The sequence below is a fragment of the Leiobunum rupestre genome, chromosome 5 (genome assembly GCF_980474605.1).
Source record: "Leiobunum rupestre chromosome 5, qqLeiRupe1.1.hap1, whole genome shotgun sequence".
Taxonomy (NCBI): Eukaryota; Metazoa; Arthropoda; class Arachnida; order Opiliones; family Sclerosomatidae; genus Leiobunum; species Leiobunum rupestre.
In genome coordinates, this window is record NC_143388.1 from 36,834,071 (window position 1) to 36,850,262 (window position 16,192).

The 16,192-nt window shown below is 33.9% G+C and overlaps 1 protein-coding gene across 2 annotated transcripts; it reads right to left on the reverse strand.

Moving 5' to 3' along the window:
* Positions 1 to 9,703: 9,703 nt before the first annotated feature.
* LOC149944388 (death-associated inhibitor of apoptosis 2-like) lies at positions 9,704 to 10,923 on the reverse strand. 2 transcript variants are annotated; one of them, XM_090175067.1, is made up of 2 exons: positions 10,488 to 10,923; positions 9,704 to 10,282 (listed from the first exon to the last, which is right to left on the reverse strand). In XM_090175067.1, the coding sequence occupies exon 2, from the start codon at positions 10,278 to 10,280 to the stop codon at positions 9,897 to 9,899; it is 384 nt and encodes a 127-aa protein (XP_090031193.1). In that variant the 5' UTR covers positions 10,281 to 10,282; positions 10,488 to 10,923; the 3' UTR covers positions 9,704 to 9,896. The 2 variants fall into 2 exon arrangements, with proteins under 2 accessions (XP_090031193.1, XP_090031192.1); XM_090175066.1 differs by having other exon boundaries at positions 9,704 to 10,287.
* Positions 10,924 to 16,192: the final 5,269 nt, after the last annotated feature.

Below are 16,192 nucleotides of genomic sequence, written 5' to 3' on the forward strand. Positions count from 1 at the left end.
TTCATTAAAATTTGCTTCGTATTATATTCAACCATAAGCCTATCAACCCTTAGTTTGAATTGAAAGGCAGTGTTGGTTCAAGCTAACGACTGTCGAAAGTACAGCGCTAAATCTACCCGGTGGCGGAAAAGAGAAACGTAATTCGTTCCGTAATGCCAGCTGCTTTAGTAAGAGAGAGGTGCGTAGAGAGAGAAAGGGGGAAGGAAGAAACTTCAATTTATCTCTACCAGGTGCCGATACTATCGCCTGATTTCTTCTTTTTCGCCCGTCCAGTGGTGGTACAAAGGGCACTATGTGCGTTTCAAACTTAGGGCTGATAGGCTTATGATTCAACTGATAAACTAGGGTTAAATTCAATTGTGCATTGTTTTAGTACGTCTAACGCACTGTTGTAACTACTTTATTTATAATATTCTGAATAAATTATAATCGTTGTTTCATCTCAATTATTTTAATTATAATTAAAATTTTATACCGGGTTGGATGGAACCGGGATTACGGTTTTAGTAAATAACTCTGAATTGCGGAGATCTATCTTTAAGGGTCATCTCGAAAAATTAATACCACTAGGAACAATTCTTCCGAGGAGAGGTATATTTTGGCTTGCCAACTTGTTCTGTTCACACTATACAATTATCAGGCTTACAAATAGTTGGATACAATTAAGTGGCCAAATTAATTGTACAGTGTGAACTAGGCTTAATAATTAAAAAGTGTGGAATATTTAAAGTATAACAGTAATGTTTCTATTAGCGCCTAGATATTTCAAATTATAGAATAGACAAATCGTTGTGTAAACAATTATTCGAACGGCCACTAATAAAAAAAATAATAGACAAATCGATGAAAAACCAAATATTTTCAATGAACGTTCGCCTCCCGGTAAACGATATTCGAGGAAAAAACCACGCCATTGCTCAACGTGATCAAGATTCGCCCTCTACTAGTTTTCAAAATTGAACATCCAATTCCGTCAATCGGGAAGATATTTTTCGACGCCCCGCTAAACGCTTTCAACTGAACAAGTAGGCCCAGCTGGAATATTAGTTTAACATAAGACCCAAAAGTGTGTCAGAACGGTATAGTAGTTAATGAGAGTTTGTCGCAAAGTAAACAAGTTGCCGAAAGGCAAAATACAAGTCCAGCGCTAGTTATTTGTGGAATGTCAGTGCAATTTTTAGGCGGGAAAATGTTTGATGCAGTGTTGCCAATGTGCGGGAAATTTTCCTTTTTGCGGGAATTTTCGTCGTTAAATTATCGGGGAGGGGAAAAGGGAATTTTTCTCTAAATACTCATATTTTGCGGGAATTTTGAGGGGAATAGAGACGAGATAGAAAACGTGAAGGCACCATGCGATAGTCTCGTCATGCGCAGTAGATTCCGGTTTTTGTATCCCCTCAAGGTCAAATCTGAAAGTCCCTGCTCCGGCATTGCGGCTCTCAAAGCACAATTATATAGCTTAAGCCTCCTTTTTATCGTCTTTTATTTAATAAGTTTAGTCACATATATGTAATTTTTTTAAATATTTTTATAATTTCATTAAAAAAGTTAAATATTTGGTCGCTCCCGAAATATTGTGCCGGTTTTCCGAGGAGTTTTCACGAATGTAAGGGGGTTGTGGTTATTGAGGGAATTTTTGACCCAAAAAGGGAAATTTTTACGTTCTGAGAGGTAAATCTTACTTTCAAAACTTGGCAACACTGGACTAATCTAGGTTGAGGGATGAAAAAATTCTGATTTTCACTACCAAATAGCTACCTTTCATTTCTAGTATCAAAATTATACAATATATCCTTTACGAGTGAAGTATTCATCTCTTTAAACTGCTAATGGTATTTACTCAAGTGAAACACGTACCCAAGCAGGCTCACGCGTTGATTTTTCAAAAGAATTTTCCAATGAAAAATTAGTGGGCGGTAAAATACACCATAACTATTACATCGATAAAATATTATTTATAAATTACGTAAATATTGCTACGCAATGTTATGATTTATATTGCCTTGGTCAAACAGACTATCATTAATAAAATTATAATTTGTAGAATAGTGTCATACCTATGTTTATTATGTTACTTATGATGATTCAACAATTATCAAACCCTACTCTTAAATGAAATCATGAACTCATAAGAATAGTTTTGATAGTATTCACAACATAAATTTCATATTTTAAACCTGAAAAACATTTTGCATATCACCTAGATTTCCATGTTAAATATACAACCTTAGATAGATGTAGATGTACGTGAAAACTGTAAAAACTTGGAAATTTTTTTGGCTTTAGACAATGAAAATTGAAATTCAATAAATAAAACATTAAATAACATTTCTGTAAAATACACATGCTGTATAATGCATTATATTTACACGGTTATACAATGTAAAATGTACAAATACATATATGGCTGTTCAATGAGTAGGTACACTGCTGCCAAATGTTACGGCTGCAAATGATGTTACATATACTGCTGCAAATATGTTACGTAAACTGCTACAAAATATGTTGCGTATGCTGAAAAACAATTTTAGTTACATACGTATGCTGTTGTATAATGTATCTCAATTTTCTAAAATTAAGATTCCCATTAGATACCGTACATACATACGCTGTTGTACAATGTATCTCAATACTAAATTTCAGATTTCCATTAGGTACCGTAAAAATATACAGTTACATTTTACTACAGCATACGTTTGTATCTCAATACTAAATTTTAGATTTCCATTAGATACTGTACAAACTTAGTTACATACGTACGCTATTGTACCATGTATCTTAATACAAAATTTCAGATTCCTATTTGATACGTGTACAAACGTACAGTTACATACATATGCTGTTGTACAATGTATCACAATACTATATTTTAGATTTAGATTAGATGCATTGCATATACATACCTGGTAGGTCCAAACGGTCCAGTTCATTTAATACAAACTCATTAAGCACCACCATAGGCCTATGATTAGGTAAGCTTATGGCACCACCTACTACAATTAGATATTCTAATATTTTAAATTAGTTTTGAGGATTTGCAGATCTTACATAAATCCTGTAAAAAAATATTAATTTTATTAAAATTCTAACACTTCAAACCATCCAGTTCATTCAATAGTCATTAAGGACTACCTACTACAAATTATATATTCTAATTTATATCAGATATTCTAATATTTACCAAATTAGTTTTGAGGTTTAATGATCTAATATCCCTGTAAAAATAAATTATTAATTATAATTATTTATTATTAATATTATTGAAATTAACGTACCACAGAAAAAGGGACGGAACTGGAACTGCTGCCAATGTTACATATACTGCTGCAAAATATGTTACGTAAACTGCTACAAAATATGTTGCGTATGCTGAAAAACAATTTTAGTTACATACGTATGCTGTTGTATAATGTATCTCAATTTACTAAAATTCAGATTTCCATTAGATACCGTACATACGTACGCTGTTGTACAATGTATCTCAATACTAAATTTCAGATTTCCATTATGTACCCTAAAAATGTACATTTTACAACAGAATACGTATGTATCTCAAAACTAAATTTTATATTTCCATTAGATACCGTACAAACTTAGTTACATACGTACGCTATTGTACCATGTATCTTAATACAAAATTTCAGATTCCCATTTGATACGTGTACAAACGTACAGTTACATACATATGCTGTTGTACAATGTACAACAATACTATATTTTAGATTTAGATTAGATGCATTTCATATACATACCTGGTAGGTCAAAATGGTCCAGTTCATTTAATACAAACTCATTAAGCACCACCATAAGCCTATGATTAGATAGGCTTATGGCACCTTGGACAAATTAGTTATTCTAATTTATATCAGATATTCTAATATTTACCAAATTAGTTGAGGTTTGCAGATCTAATATACCTGTAAAAAGAATTATTAATTATAATTATTTATTATAAATATTATTGAAATTAACGTACCACAGAACAAGGACAGAACTCGAATGTAGTTTTCGAGACGAAAGGAATGTGCTTACTTCTTTCATAACCTCGTAGACATTCTCATATAGCTAACGGCCGCGTTGTACCTCTGACAATGGTTTCAGGTAATCCATTTTTCACCCCAAGCCGAATGGAATGTACCGGCTTCTCTTAATAACTTGGGAGAGATTCAAGGCTAGCTAAAGCCACTTTGTAGCTTTGACAATGGTTTCAGGTAATACGTTTTTTCTCCGTTTTTACTATCAAAGCATAAGTCCGGCACCGCCAATAGATGGCGCGCGCCGGACTAAAAAGGGAAACGAAGGGGGGTCGATAAATACGTCATCAAAATCGAGGTACTCCAGCGCCGCCGACTGAGGCGTTTTAGAACGTATGTCTACGGGTAAGTTATTCGAAGAGAAAATCGCGCCAGTCTATAGACTAAATATAATGTTGCTACTACTATTCCAACTAGTAGTTTATGTAGTCTATAGTGTGACTAGGTATCACTACAAATTTTAATAGGTGCGAAGGTACAGCTGACCCACTTTTGGGTCTTATGCTACTTTTGCATCAACGAAAAGTATCAACGGTTAAATAGTTAAGCTACCTTCGATGTATTACGAAGTGGAATCATAATCCAATATAATTAATTTACAACGTCGAAAAATTATCTAATTCAAACATCCCGCCAATTATTATCCTATTCTAGCTTATCGAAGGAAATTGTCTAATTCAAACTTCCCGCCACCTGCCAATTATAAGACTATTCTAGCATATCGAAAGAAATTGTCTAATTCAAACTTCCCGCTGAAGAAATTGTCTTATTCAAACACCCCGCCAATTATAATCCTATTCTAGCATATCAAAATAAATTGTCTAACTAAAACTTCCCGCCACCCGCCAATTATAACCCTATTCTAGCATATCGAAAGAAAATGTCTAATTCAAACTTCCCGCTGAAGAAATTGTCTTATTCAAACACCTCGCCAATTATAATCCTATTCTAGCATATCGAAAGAAATTGTCTAATTCAAACTTCCCGCCACCCGCCAATTATAATCCTATTCTAGCATATCGAGAGATATTGTCTAATTCAAACTTCCCACTGAAGAATTTGTCTTATTCAAACACCCCGACAATTATAATCCTATTCTAGCATATCGAAAGAAATTGTCCAATTCAAACTTACCGCCAAATATAATCCTATTCTAGAATATCGAAAGAAATTGTGTAATTCAAACTTCCTGCCACCCGCCAATTATAATCCTATTCTAGCTATTCTAGCATTTCGAAAGAAATTGTCTAATTCAAACTTCCCGCCACACGCCAATTATAATCCTATTCTAGCTATTCTAGCATATCGAAAGAAATTGTCTAATTCAAACTTCCCGCCACCCGCCAATTAAAATCCAATTCTAGCATATCGAAAGAAATTGTCTTCCCGCCAAACTAATCCTATTACATTTTTAATTATTTTTCTTTTAATTTTTTTATTAATTTCAAACTTCCCACCAGATCTCCAACACAGGCTATATAACGATTCGCGAAGCGTTATTTCAAACCTCCCACCGAAATTTCAAACATCCCACCAAAGCTCAGCGTGTAGCTTGTAGCTCCATCTACCGTGTCGTCGCTTTCCACGACAAACAAACACTTAACGACATTAAGTCCATAGCAATAGTGTCACTTCAAATATATATTCGATGCGATACTGAAAACTGCCGTGCCGCTAGAGGGAATATCGCTCGAAAGAGAAAAGACTAGCCCGTCGATCGGCCGATCTCGCTCAACGCGCCGTGAACTATCAGCCAGTGAAAAAAATATTCTGCGCTCACCCTGAGCTTGCTCAGTTGAAGGTAGATAAAATAAGATCGCCTGCCGTGAACACTCGCTCACTTGAAAAATCCAGGTAAACAATTATGAGCGTTCAGGTTGGACAGCTGCTCACAATTTTTGCCCACCTCTGCATGGTGGACGAGGAACTCATGACTGGGAGATGTAATGGAAGTTCAATCTTAGATTTTCCCCGCTAGTGGCGCCTAAGAGCTAGGAGTTACAGCAGCCGACTCCTCATTTCCCGTATAAAACCAAAATAGCGTCAAATGTCTTGATTACCAATATATAAAACTCTGTCACGAAGTGAAAAAATCACTTACTCTTACGCGCCATTAGCGGCGAAAATCTTGGCGGATATCCTTATTGATAAATTATCTGTGTGGAAATGCAACCTTTCATTCATTTTCAATGTGACTAATAAAAGTCGATCTATATATGTGCGCATGTCACTGTTGCCAAGGAGGATTATGCGAAGGGGAGTTGTATTGAGGCTCCTCTTATGGCTGCGTCCGTAGTCAGAGAGCATGAGACGACCAGTGGGTGGGAGCGGGAGGAAAATGTATGTAAAATACCGGCTCGCGTTCCTGTTTTGAGCGCCCTCTAGTTCAAAAAAAAACTCAATACAACTCCCCTTCCCTTAATCATCCTTGCTGTTGCAGTTACCTAGGTGACCTACATATCAGTAAATATTAATTGTGATACGGAATAGATGCTGTTCCGATTTTATAACTAAATAATCCAACATTTTTCTGTAGCTTGTTTTCGTAGTAAATGTTAATATTGAATTAAATAACAATGGGTAAATGAATTTAAATTTGTAAGTTGCAAACCATCCTATTTCAATTATGTTACATTTTGTGGCGCTCTAGATTTGTTCAATGTGTGCATGTTTCTGTTACAGTTACCTTGGTGATATATATATCACTATATAAAGAACAGAGAACCACTGTTGTACGATAAAACTTTTAAAAAGCTATGCTATATATATCAGTAGATAATAATTGTGATTCTGAATCATAATGGTCCGTATCAAACAGTTTATATTTCTTTCGGCTTCAGTGTAATTGAGCAAAAACCAAAAATATACAAAGGCGGTGATTTACACATGTTCACCTATAGCAAATCCGGCCAATTTTTTTCGGCATATAATTCGTCATGATGAACACATACCAGCCAAAATTAGATCCAGGTTTTCCGCCATTCAGAGCTAATTTATTATGGGAACTTTTTTGGCGTCACTATTAAAGAAGTCTTTCTTACAACGTGCCATTTTTATCACCTGTAACCGACGCGGCTACTTTGTTACCATAGAATAAACTATTGTTACTTTTATCTCTTTAGTTTGTTCAATTTATATCCTAACCCAGATTTTAGCAACAACTTTCTTTAAATACCATCTCAGAAATGCTATTTAAACGCTAAAGTGCAGGGTTTATTATAAAACGTTTCGTAATAAATGAATTTTTAAATGGTTTTCAGAACATAAATTTAATATTTATTTTCGCAGCCCCTGTTATTGAATTTAATCGACACGCTGCATCCAGACTGCTTTTGTCAAGTTGGACGCTGGCCGCCGGTTTGCTACTGAACCGAATGTACCTGGCCAATATGAAGGGAGAGCTAGTGACTACAAATTATAACTACATCAATTCAATTGAAGACGTACTAGCCAGGCCTGACATCGAGGAAGTTTACGAAGACTACACCAATGATTTCCCTCTAGTAAGTTAAAGATATATTTCACAGTAGCAGCCAATACGCTTTCAAACGGGAACTAAAATAAGGTTTATTTTCGTAGGTAGAAAATAATTTGGCAATAAAAAAGGTTTTCGACAAAGCCAAGAAGTTTACCAAAAACTACAAGACTGTCGTCCACATTAAATCGGTGCTCATTGTATCTGATTTCTACTTCCGAGAGTTGCGCAAGGAAAGTCGCGGCTCTTGCAAGAATCTTTACTTGGGCCCAACGGAATATTTCACGAAATGGACCTGCTTGGCTCTTCCGCCCCATGTGCCATTATTCGTCAAAAAAAGAGCCAGTTTTCTGTGAGTATGCGCATCGCCAATAATGTGTTAGTATATTTCTTTTATAATCATTTGTCTTCTTATTATCACCGCAAAGAATTTAGGTCGTAAGACCTTTGAACCTCTTATATATTCGTAAATGAACTAAAAAACCGGGTATTTATTGCCAAAGTAGACCAATAGTCAAAGCTTTGCTTCTGCCCAAGGTACGACTTTAGGCTTTAGTCACCGTGCCACGAGGGGCTAACAACTCTCTGAAAATCTGTACACCGATTACATAAATGTGAAAATGAGTACAGCGTTTGGTAGTGCTAAATCTGTACTCACTTACGTAATCATTTTAGTGCAGTCAAAGCTACAGGCTTGTACACCGATTACGGGGAGTGATCAGCCCCTCGCCGTGCCACTTTTAATGTTTTTAAATATATAAGATGCCTGGTTATAATGCGTAAAAGGGTGATGGCAAGTCCTTTATGGCAAGATCAACTCTGAGGACAGTGTGGTGATTTAGGTCTGCTATTAGGATAGCGCCTTCTGAGCAATTGGCCAACTCTAGTAGCATTTCGATAGCTTTCACCAAGAAATAACTCTAGCACAAACCCACACTTTTAAAAATAATAACGAAGCATACGTAATATAATGAATAACTTGTGAGAATAATTTTCATAACAGACGAAGTCACTTTAAATACTAAATGCAAAATATTTTTAACAAAGCATTAAAGTTCTCCAAAACATGTTTTGTTTTTCTAGTAGGGCTAAAATGTCTTATTATTTGTTTGAATAAAAATACAATTCTTTTGCAAAATAAATAGTGTTGTGATAATATCTTGATTGAGAAATGGCTTTTTTAAATCGTCAACCGGTTTTGGTTCACGAAATAATATCTAAGTGAAAATTTTAAATCTAATTTCTAGGGTCGACATTTCACCCTACAACTTTATTATTGTAACGTTTTGTCTATCAGTGAAAAACATTTTTAAGTCAACTATAAAATCGAAAATTTTAATTTTTAACCTTAAGCTCACCGTTTAACATATACTCCAAAAAAATAATTTTTGATTTTGAGAAAACTGCCCCGTAGAATGTGATTGCCTAACGACAAAAATTACTTATTTTATCAACTCTTCTGACGGTCTCAGAGCCACTCTGAGAGAGGGGGGTGTCCCGCTGGTGATTGAGAATTTCATTCTCAATCACCAGAAGGACACAAAGAGCTTGGCTCCCGCCGTTCACCCGCGCCTATCCCGTTCCTCCCCCACCCGAGCCCCCATCTCAATCACCAGAATTTCCAATCACCAGAATTTCTAATCACCAGAATTTCTAATCACCAGATTGCCGCAGCAGTTTTATCTCTCCGAAATAATTAATGTACCCAAAATTGGACAGCCAGTTTATTATTCTTTTTAGGGGAATCTCTATGGGAGTTTAACATTACAATAAAGCTAAAAGGTCCAGTTTGGGGTACATTTGGTCCGAAATGGGGTACATAGGGCCGAAAATGGTGACTTTGGTCGTTTTTGGGGTACATTTGGTCCATTTTGGTCCATTTTTGGGTACATCCCTGCTTTCCCCCATCCCCATTCACTGGATACTTTATCTCTCGTTCACCAGCTCCTTTTCCCCATTGCTATCCCCATTCACTGGATACTTTATCTCTCTCTCTCGTTCACCCGCTCCTTTCCCCCATTGCGTTCCTCCCTTAATCACCAGAATTTATAATCACTAGATTATCTCTCCCGTTCACCAGCTGCTTTCCCCCCATCCCCATTCTCCAAAATTAGTTTTTGCTCGTGCAGATATCTGGAGATTAGATTTTTACCCGTTTGCTTATCGCTTCCGAACTCCATAATTTCTAATCTCTAGGTAATAAAAACAAGTTATTTACATTTAATTTTTTATTTTAGAACTTTGTTTACATGTTAGTAGGTACTATCAGATATTCCATTAGATGGTTATCTTGTACATTACTCAATTAAAACAAATTAAAGTAGTTAAGTTTACAGGCATTTAAATGGGGTGAAACGATCTCCTGCAACTTAATTTAATTAAAAGTTCTAACTCACGTATTTGTAGTGTTTAGCAGCAGTATCGTCTGACATACAGTCACAAACGTCTTCTTCTTCTTCAGGTACAGGTGAGATGTATTTGTCAGTGACCGTAGTTGCTTTTGGCGTCGGGGGAATGTCCCATTCTAGCGAAAGGTACTTTTTTTCCGATGGTGAATTATCCCTCGACGGACAGTTTGGAAAGCATCTGGCGTGTTCAAGTTCTGGTACGTCTCCTGATTCCCATCCTTCTAATACGCCATGGCACTTGTAACATCGTACTTCATCGCCCCGCTGAATATAGTAGAATCCAGCCTTCGCTAGTTGCTCCTTAGTGACGTGCGGATTTTTCCAGTGACGAAACGTTTCAAGTCGATACACTTCAATATCCATAGCTGATCTAGACCAAATACGTTCTATAGTTTCAAATGATACATTCTCTAAGCCTACATTTACCCATAAGTCTACTAAACCTAATTTTATCAATATGGTTAAATTTCTACGCTAAAATTCTCAATATAAACGCTTTTTTCAATATGCAAATTGTTTTAAATATGTCTAAAAATATAGTCTATTACAAAGAAAAAAATAGTTACTTACTTTATGGGTAGAAATCCTTTGTCGAGCTGTAGAAAAGACAGCGATCCGTCAGCAGGTCTTTACTCGTCAATGCGCCGTAGAGAAATGACGCATGGAAGATTAATTTATTCCTATCTTGTTGAGAATAATTCATCACGTGATCTAAACTTCAAATAACCCTCAAATTCTATTGGCTGTCTCTCTCTGACAGTTTAAACTGCCTCTAATGATTGACGGCACATATTAACCCACTTGAGTATTTGGAAAAAACCCTTTGCTACTCAAAGGAGAGTTTTGGAAATACCACGTTGACGATATCAAAATCGAGCTCTCACTAGAAAATGTTTTGACGTCACCCAGATGAGATCCTATTGAACGAGATATTTCCGAACTAATAATTATCACGTGATCAAATCTGCAACTAATGATACTCATTGACGTCACATAATTTTACCCACTTGAAAAAAAACCCATTGTAGATTCCTCTCGGGAGCTTTTGATGGAATCATATCCTAGAAAACAATACAATTAATAGAAATTTACATTAAATTAGTATACTATTAATACCATTTTGCGAACTACAGTGAAAAAAGTTACAATTTTACGGTAGAAACGTTTTCAATAACTTAATTGTCTAAAATGTATACTCTACAACAAAAACAAAATAGTAAATTACTTTCTACGCTAATCTTGGCCTAAAAAAAAAAGCAAAATACTAAAATTCATTTTTAACTCTAATTCAGATTCCTACCTGGTAAGCCTAAATTTGATATACTAAGTATAATATGCCTTAAAGTTCAAATACTGTCTAATACAATAAATATTCATGAAAAATTCTTACTTTGTATGTACAATGAACGCTCCAAAAGGCTGAAAATGTAACATGGGACAAGACAGAATTTCTACCCAAACCTTTCCGATTGTATCGTCAAATAAAACAAAGTTCAGCTATCTTATCAATGGTACGCGCGCGCTCGCTCGGAAAAATGAACGAGTCACGTGAGAATCGGTACGTCACGAGCCCCTATGCATAAATGTTAGGGCGTCTTACTACCATTAGATCTAATCGCACTAGCACATTCTCGAAAAATAAACCAGTTCTTGGGAATAAGAGACGGTTTTTTTTATCAAAGATAAGCCAATTTATAGTTTATTGTATGAAAATATTAATTAATTCGGAAATATATTCGATGCTTACTGTTTTTTTTTTATAAGAATACGCTGAAATACATTTTCCAATACGTAAAAAATTAAAGCTAGACCTAAAAACCTGTAAAGTGTGAATAGTTAAGGCTAAATTTCTAACCCTAACCCATGAAAGTACATTTTCCATAAATCATATCCTAACATGAATGCATTTGTTAAGAATACATGGTTTTTTTTTAAAAAAAATACGCTAATTAATTTCGTAAAACAAGCATAGATTTTAGTTAGCCCTTCCTCCAAAATGTCCAATAGAGCTAGTACATTCTCGATAAATATACATGTTCTTGGGGAATAAGAGACGTTTTTTATCAAAGTAAGCCAAGTTTAAAGCTTATTGTCATTGGTTCCATAACAAAAACCACATTGTAACGGGATAATGGCTGCTCACTAATCCCAATTCCATGTGAAACTCTTCCAGTTTCTTTAAGTTCCTTTTGAGTTACAAAATAGGGTTTTAGAAATAGATTTTTCCTATTTCATTAAATATAAGTATTAAAATTAGAATTGCTTCATTAAATTATGCATTTGTACTGTACTGTACACAATACCTGCATTTGAAATTGTATAACATAAAAACACAGTTTTTAAAAAAAATATATCAAGGTTTTCAATTCAGTTAAAAATAATTAAATTAGTTGTATTGTGTTTATATTTTTAACTTAATTGCATTGATGTTTTAAAAGCAAACCTCGGGCCTAAGAAACAGGCAAAGTGTAAATTGCTAAGACTAAATTTCTAACTCTAATAATGTGTAAATCAATTATACAATTATCTATTCATAAGTGTTAGAGACTTTATTACAATGAAATAAAACCATGTAGAAATGTATATGTTATAAATTTAAGAAAACTCAAACATTCTGTTTTAAATCAACAATTTTATTATTCTTTCTTATCATTTTTTTATACAACCATTTGTTTTTATATAGATAACCTGAGGACGGCTATAATATGAACATATACCTAAAAAAAATCGGGAATTAAACAAAAACAACCTTAAGTTTACTATTTTTATATATTCACACGTCCTCAATTATGCAAATTTTATATAAACATTTCTACTATACATATTTCATAATTAATATTTACATAAATAATTATTTTTTATATAAAATCGTACAATTCTATCAGAACTTAAACCGGAAGATTCAGGCATATAATTTCCAAAAACACAAACTACATTTGGAGTACTAATATTTATACTCACACAATTATATTTCGTACTAACAATTTCACCATCTTTTAAACTATCAAATACTGCCAAGTGTTCGTCGCATATTTTTGTACTTCTCAAGGTGTTAAAGAAAAAGTGGTTCACACCAGAGCAAACTTTTTTCAATTGAAAAAGCATTTCACTCCCCGAAACTGTCACTTGCTGACAATGTACAAAATTGGGCTTACGGGATTTCAAGTAATTTAACATCCACGATTTTCCTTCATTTCCATCTTTTCCTATTACAAATATTATTTTTCTGTCTGAGAGAATTAAATGTTCCAATAAACTTTTTTGCCATGGTCTAAGTTCTATATCTTTGTTTATTCGTTTAGGGGTTTTCATTTGTTCCACCCAAGCACTTGTCAAATTTCCAAAGAGATGCGATGGTAGTCCAGATCGAGCAACGGCTTCTGCGCGGACTCGTTGTTTATCAATTTCCGCTTCTACTTTGCCTAAGTTTACTTTGTGTGGGCTTATACTGCAACGTCTAATATGTCGACTCAGTTGTGATTTAAACGATTTATTGCACGTTGTACACGATGTACGTTTACATTTATGGGTTCTTAATCTATAGCTACGTATTCGTTTCTCGCAACTTGGACACTGAATATATTTGTTTCGACCCATTTTGAATATATTCAAAGGAGACAAACACGTACGTTTTACTCGAACCGAGTTTATTCATAAACTGTTATCGATTTTTGTGGGATCTCCGTATATAAAGTATAAAGTATAAAATGTGGGTTCTGAGGGTAGAAATAATATCAGCCCTATTTTGATTTTCTTCCAAATTAAGTGTTTCAGATAACGTTTACTTATTCAACACCTTCATTCCATTTTTTTTTACATTAATTTGATATAACCTTGTATCTTCCAACAATTCAGTTTTATGCTATGTACAATTCCCTTATTCATTACATCATTCCAAATTTAGCCTAATTCATACACTGGCGTTGATCTTCTGAAATGGATATTCCAATAAAAACCTTTTCTTATATCATCGCTTCTAATTAATCTGAATGTTGTCAATATAAAAAACATCATATGCTTTATTTAAATATAAAGAATAAACACTGGTTAGGTTAAGGTTAGAGTGAAATGGAATAATTAAGTAAATAAGCATAAATTTTAGATCGCCTTTCCTCCAAAATATCTAATAGCTCTAGTACATTCTCGATAAATATACAAGTTCTTGTGAATAAGAGACGTTTTTTATCAAATAATCATAGACTAAAAACTTTGCTCAACGAAAAACTAAATAACGATAAATAATGTACAATTAATTTATTAAATAACGAGAAAATGTCTTATGGTAATAAAAAAAATAAAACAAGCGATTAATTAAAAGTAAATTATTATCAATTTGATGATTGTTTAAGGATATCGATTATGATCAATGTTTGTACTACAGTGTTCATATCCGAAATGAAGTTAAATGAAATAATTTCGTAAACAAGCATAAATGTTAGATCGCCCTTCCTCCAAAATGTCCAATAGAGCTAGTACATTCTCGATAAATATACATGTTCTTGGAGGAATAAGAGACGTTTTTTTTCAAAGTAAGCCAAGTTTAAAGCTTATTGTCATTGGTTCCATAACAAAAACCACATTATAACGTAATAATGGTTACCTCTATCTGTAAACTTATCAAGATAAGAAATGGCATATAACTAGATAATTATGTATTAATTTTTTAATTAGTTAAGAATCATTAATTTTAGTTGGTCTATATTTATTATGCAATAATAAAATATATTTATTTATTTTTCAAATTATTAAGGATATATTTAATCATAGACTAATGTTGACTTATAACCCTAACTTAATAATTTAAGCAATTCTTTCTCTCTCTCTCTCTCTCTTAAAGAAATCTTATTGTAATAAGCTTAAAAATTTAGGAATAAACTTATATTATAGGATGAAGAAAAGTCAATAGACATTTATTTGTAAATTATTCGCAATTTTATTTATTTATTTATTTATTTATTTATAAAACGAACTACAGTTTGGTCTCTGGGAGGCTTAGGGTAATGACAGCATCCCATGAAATCGAACTCCACGCACTCCTCCTGTCGTCGGCTGCTCTTTAACCCTCTTCTTCCACAGTACGTACAACGAAGATGGGGCGGGAAATCCGTTATCAGATGCCCGGGGATGTGTTTGGAATAGACATTACCATGACGAAAAATTACACTCCTTTGATAATGCTAGCACTCTCTGCCCCAGCAAAGGAAGAGTCCTCCGCCTCTTACAGTCAATTCTTCTGTACATTCGTCACAATGAAAGCAAATCATAGATTCAGTTGTCGTACCGACGTACTCTTCTCCGGATGCCAATTTTATGGAAATATGGTCCATTTACTATACAAATAGAAAAAATAAAATATAGAAAAAAGGCAAATTTTACATATATGGAAATATTGTCCATTTACTATACAAATAGAAAAAAGGCAAATTTTACATAAATTAATTCAAATTTAAATTCATGGTATTAATTTTTAATTCTACCATAAATTATACTGCCAAGAAAAAAGAGAGAGAGAAAAGTATATTTACCAAGTTTTGTTTCTACGTTTCTAGAGAGACTAGAAGAATGAATAAATTTGGAGAGCAGTATCGGTTTTTATACTAATTCATAAACACATTTCATAACTTGAGAAATATACTTTTCTTTCTCTCTCTTTTTTCTTGGCAGTATAATTTATGGTAGAATTAAAAATTAATACCATGAATTTAAATTTGAATTAATTTATGTAAAATTTGCCTTTTTTCTATTTGTATAGTAAATGGACAATATTTCCATATATGTAAAATTTGCCTTTTTTCTATATTTTATTTTTTCTATTTGTATAGTAAATGGACCATATTTCCATAAAATTGGCATCCGGAGAAGAGTACGTCGGTACGACAACTGAATCTATGATTTGCTTTCATTGTGACGAATGTACAGAAGAATTGACTGTAAGAGGCGGAGGACTCTTCCTTTGCTGGGGCAGAGAGTGCTAGCATTATCAAAGGAGTGTAATTTTTCGTCATGGTAATGTCTATTCCAAACACATCCCCGGGCATCTGATAACGGATTTCCCGCCCCATCTTCGTTGTACGTACTGTGGAAGAAGAGGGTTAAAGAGCAGCCGACGACAGGAGGAGTGCGTGGAGTTCGATTTCATGGGATGCTGTCATTACCCTAAGCCTCCCAGAGACCAAACTGTAGTTCGTTTTATAAATAAATAAATAAATAAATAAATAAAATTGCGAATAATTTACAAATAAATGTCTATTGACTTTTCTTCATCCTATAATATA

Excerpts from the sequence above, each read along its gene's own strand:
- LOC149944388 (XM_090175067.1), bottom strand. The coding sequence starts at position 10,280 with ATGGATATTGAAGTGTATCGACTTGAAACGTTTCGTCACTGGAAAAAT.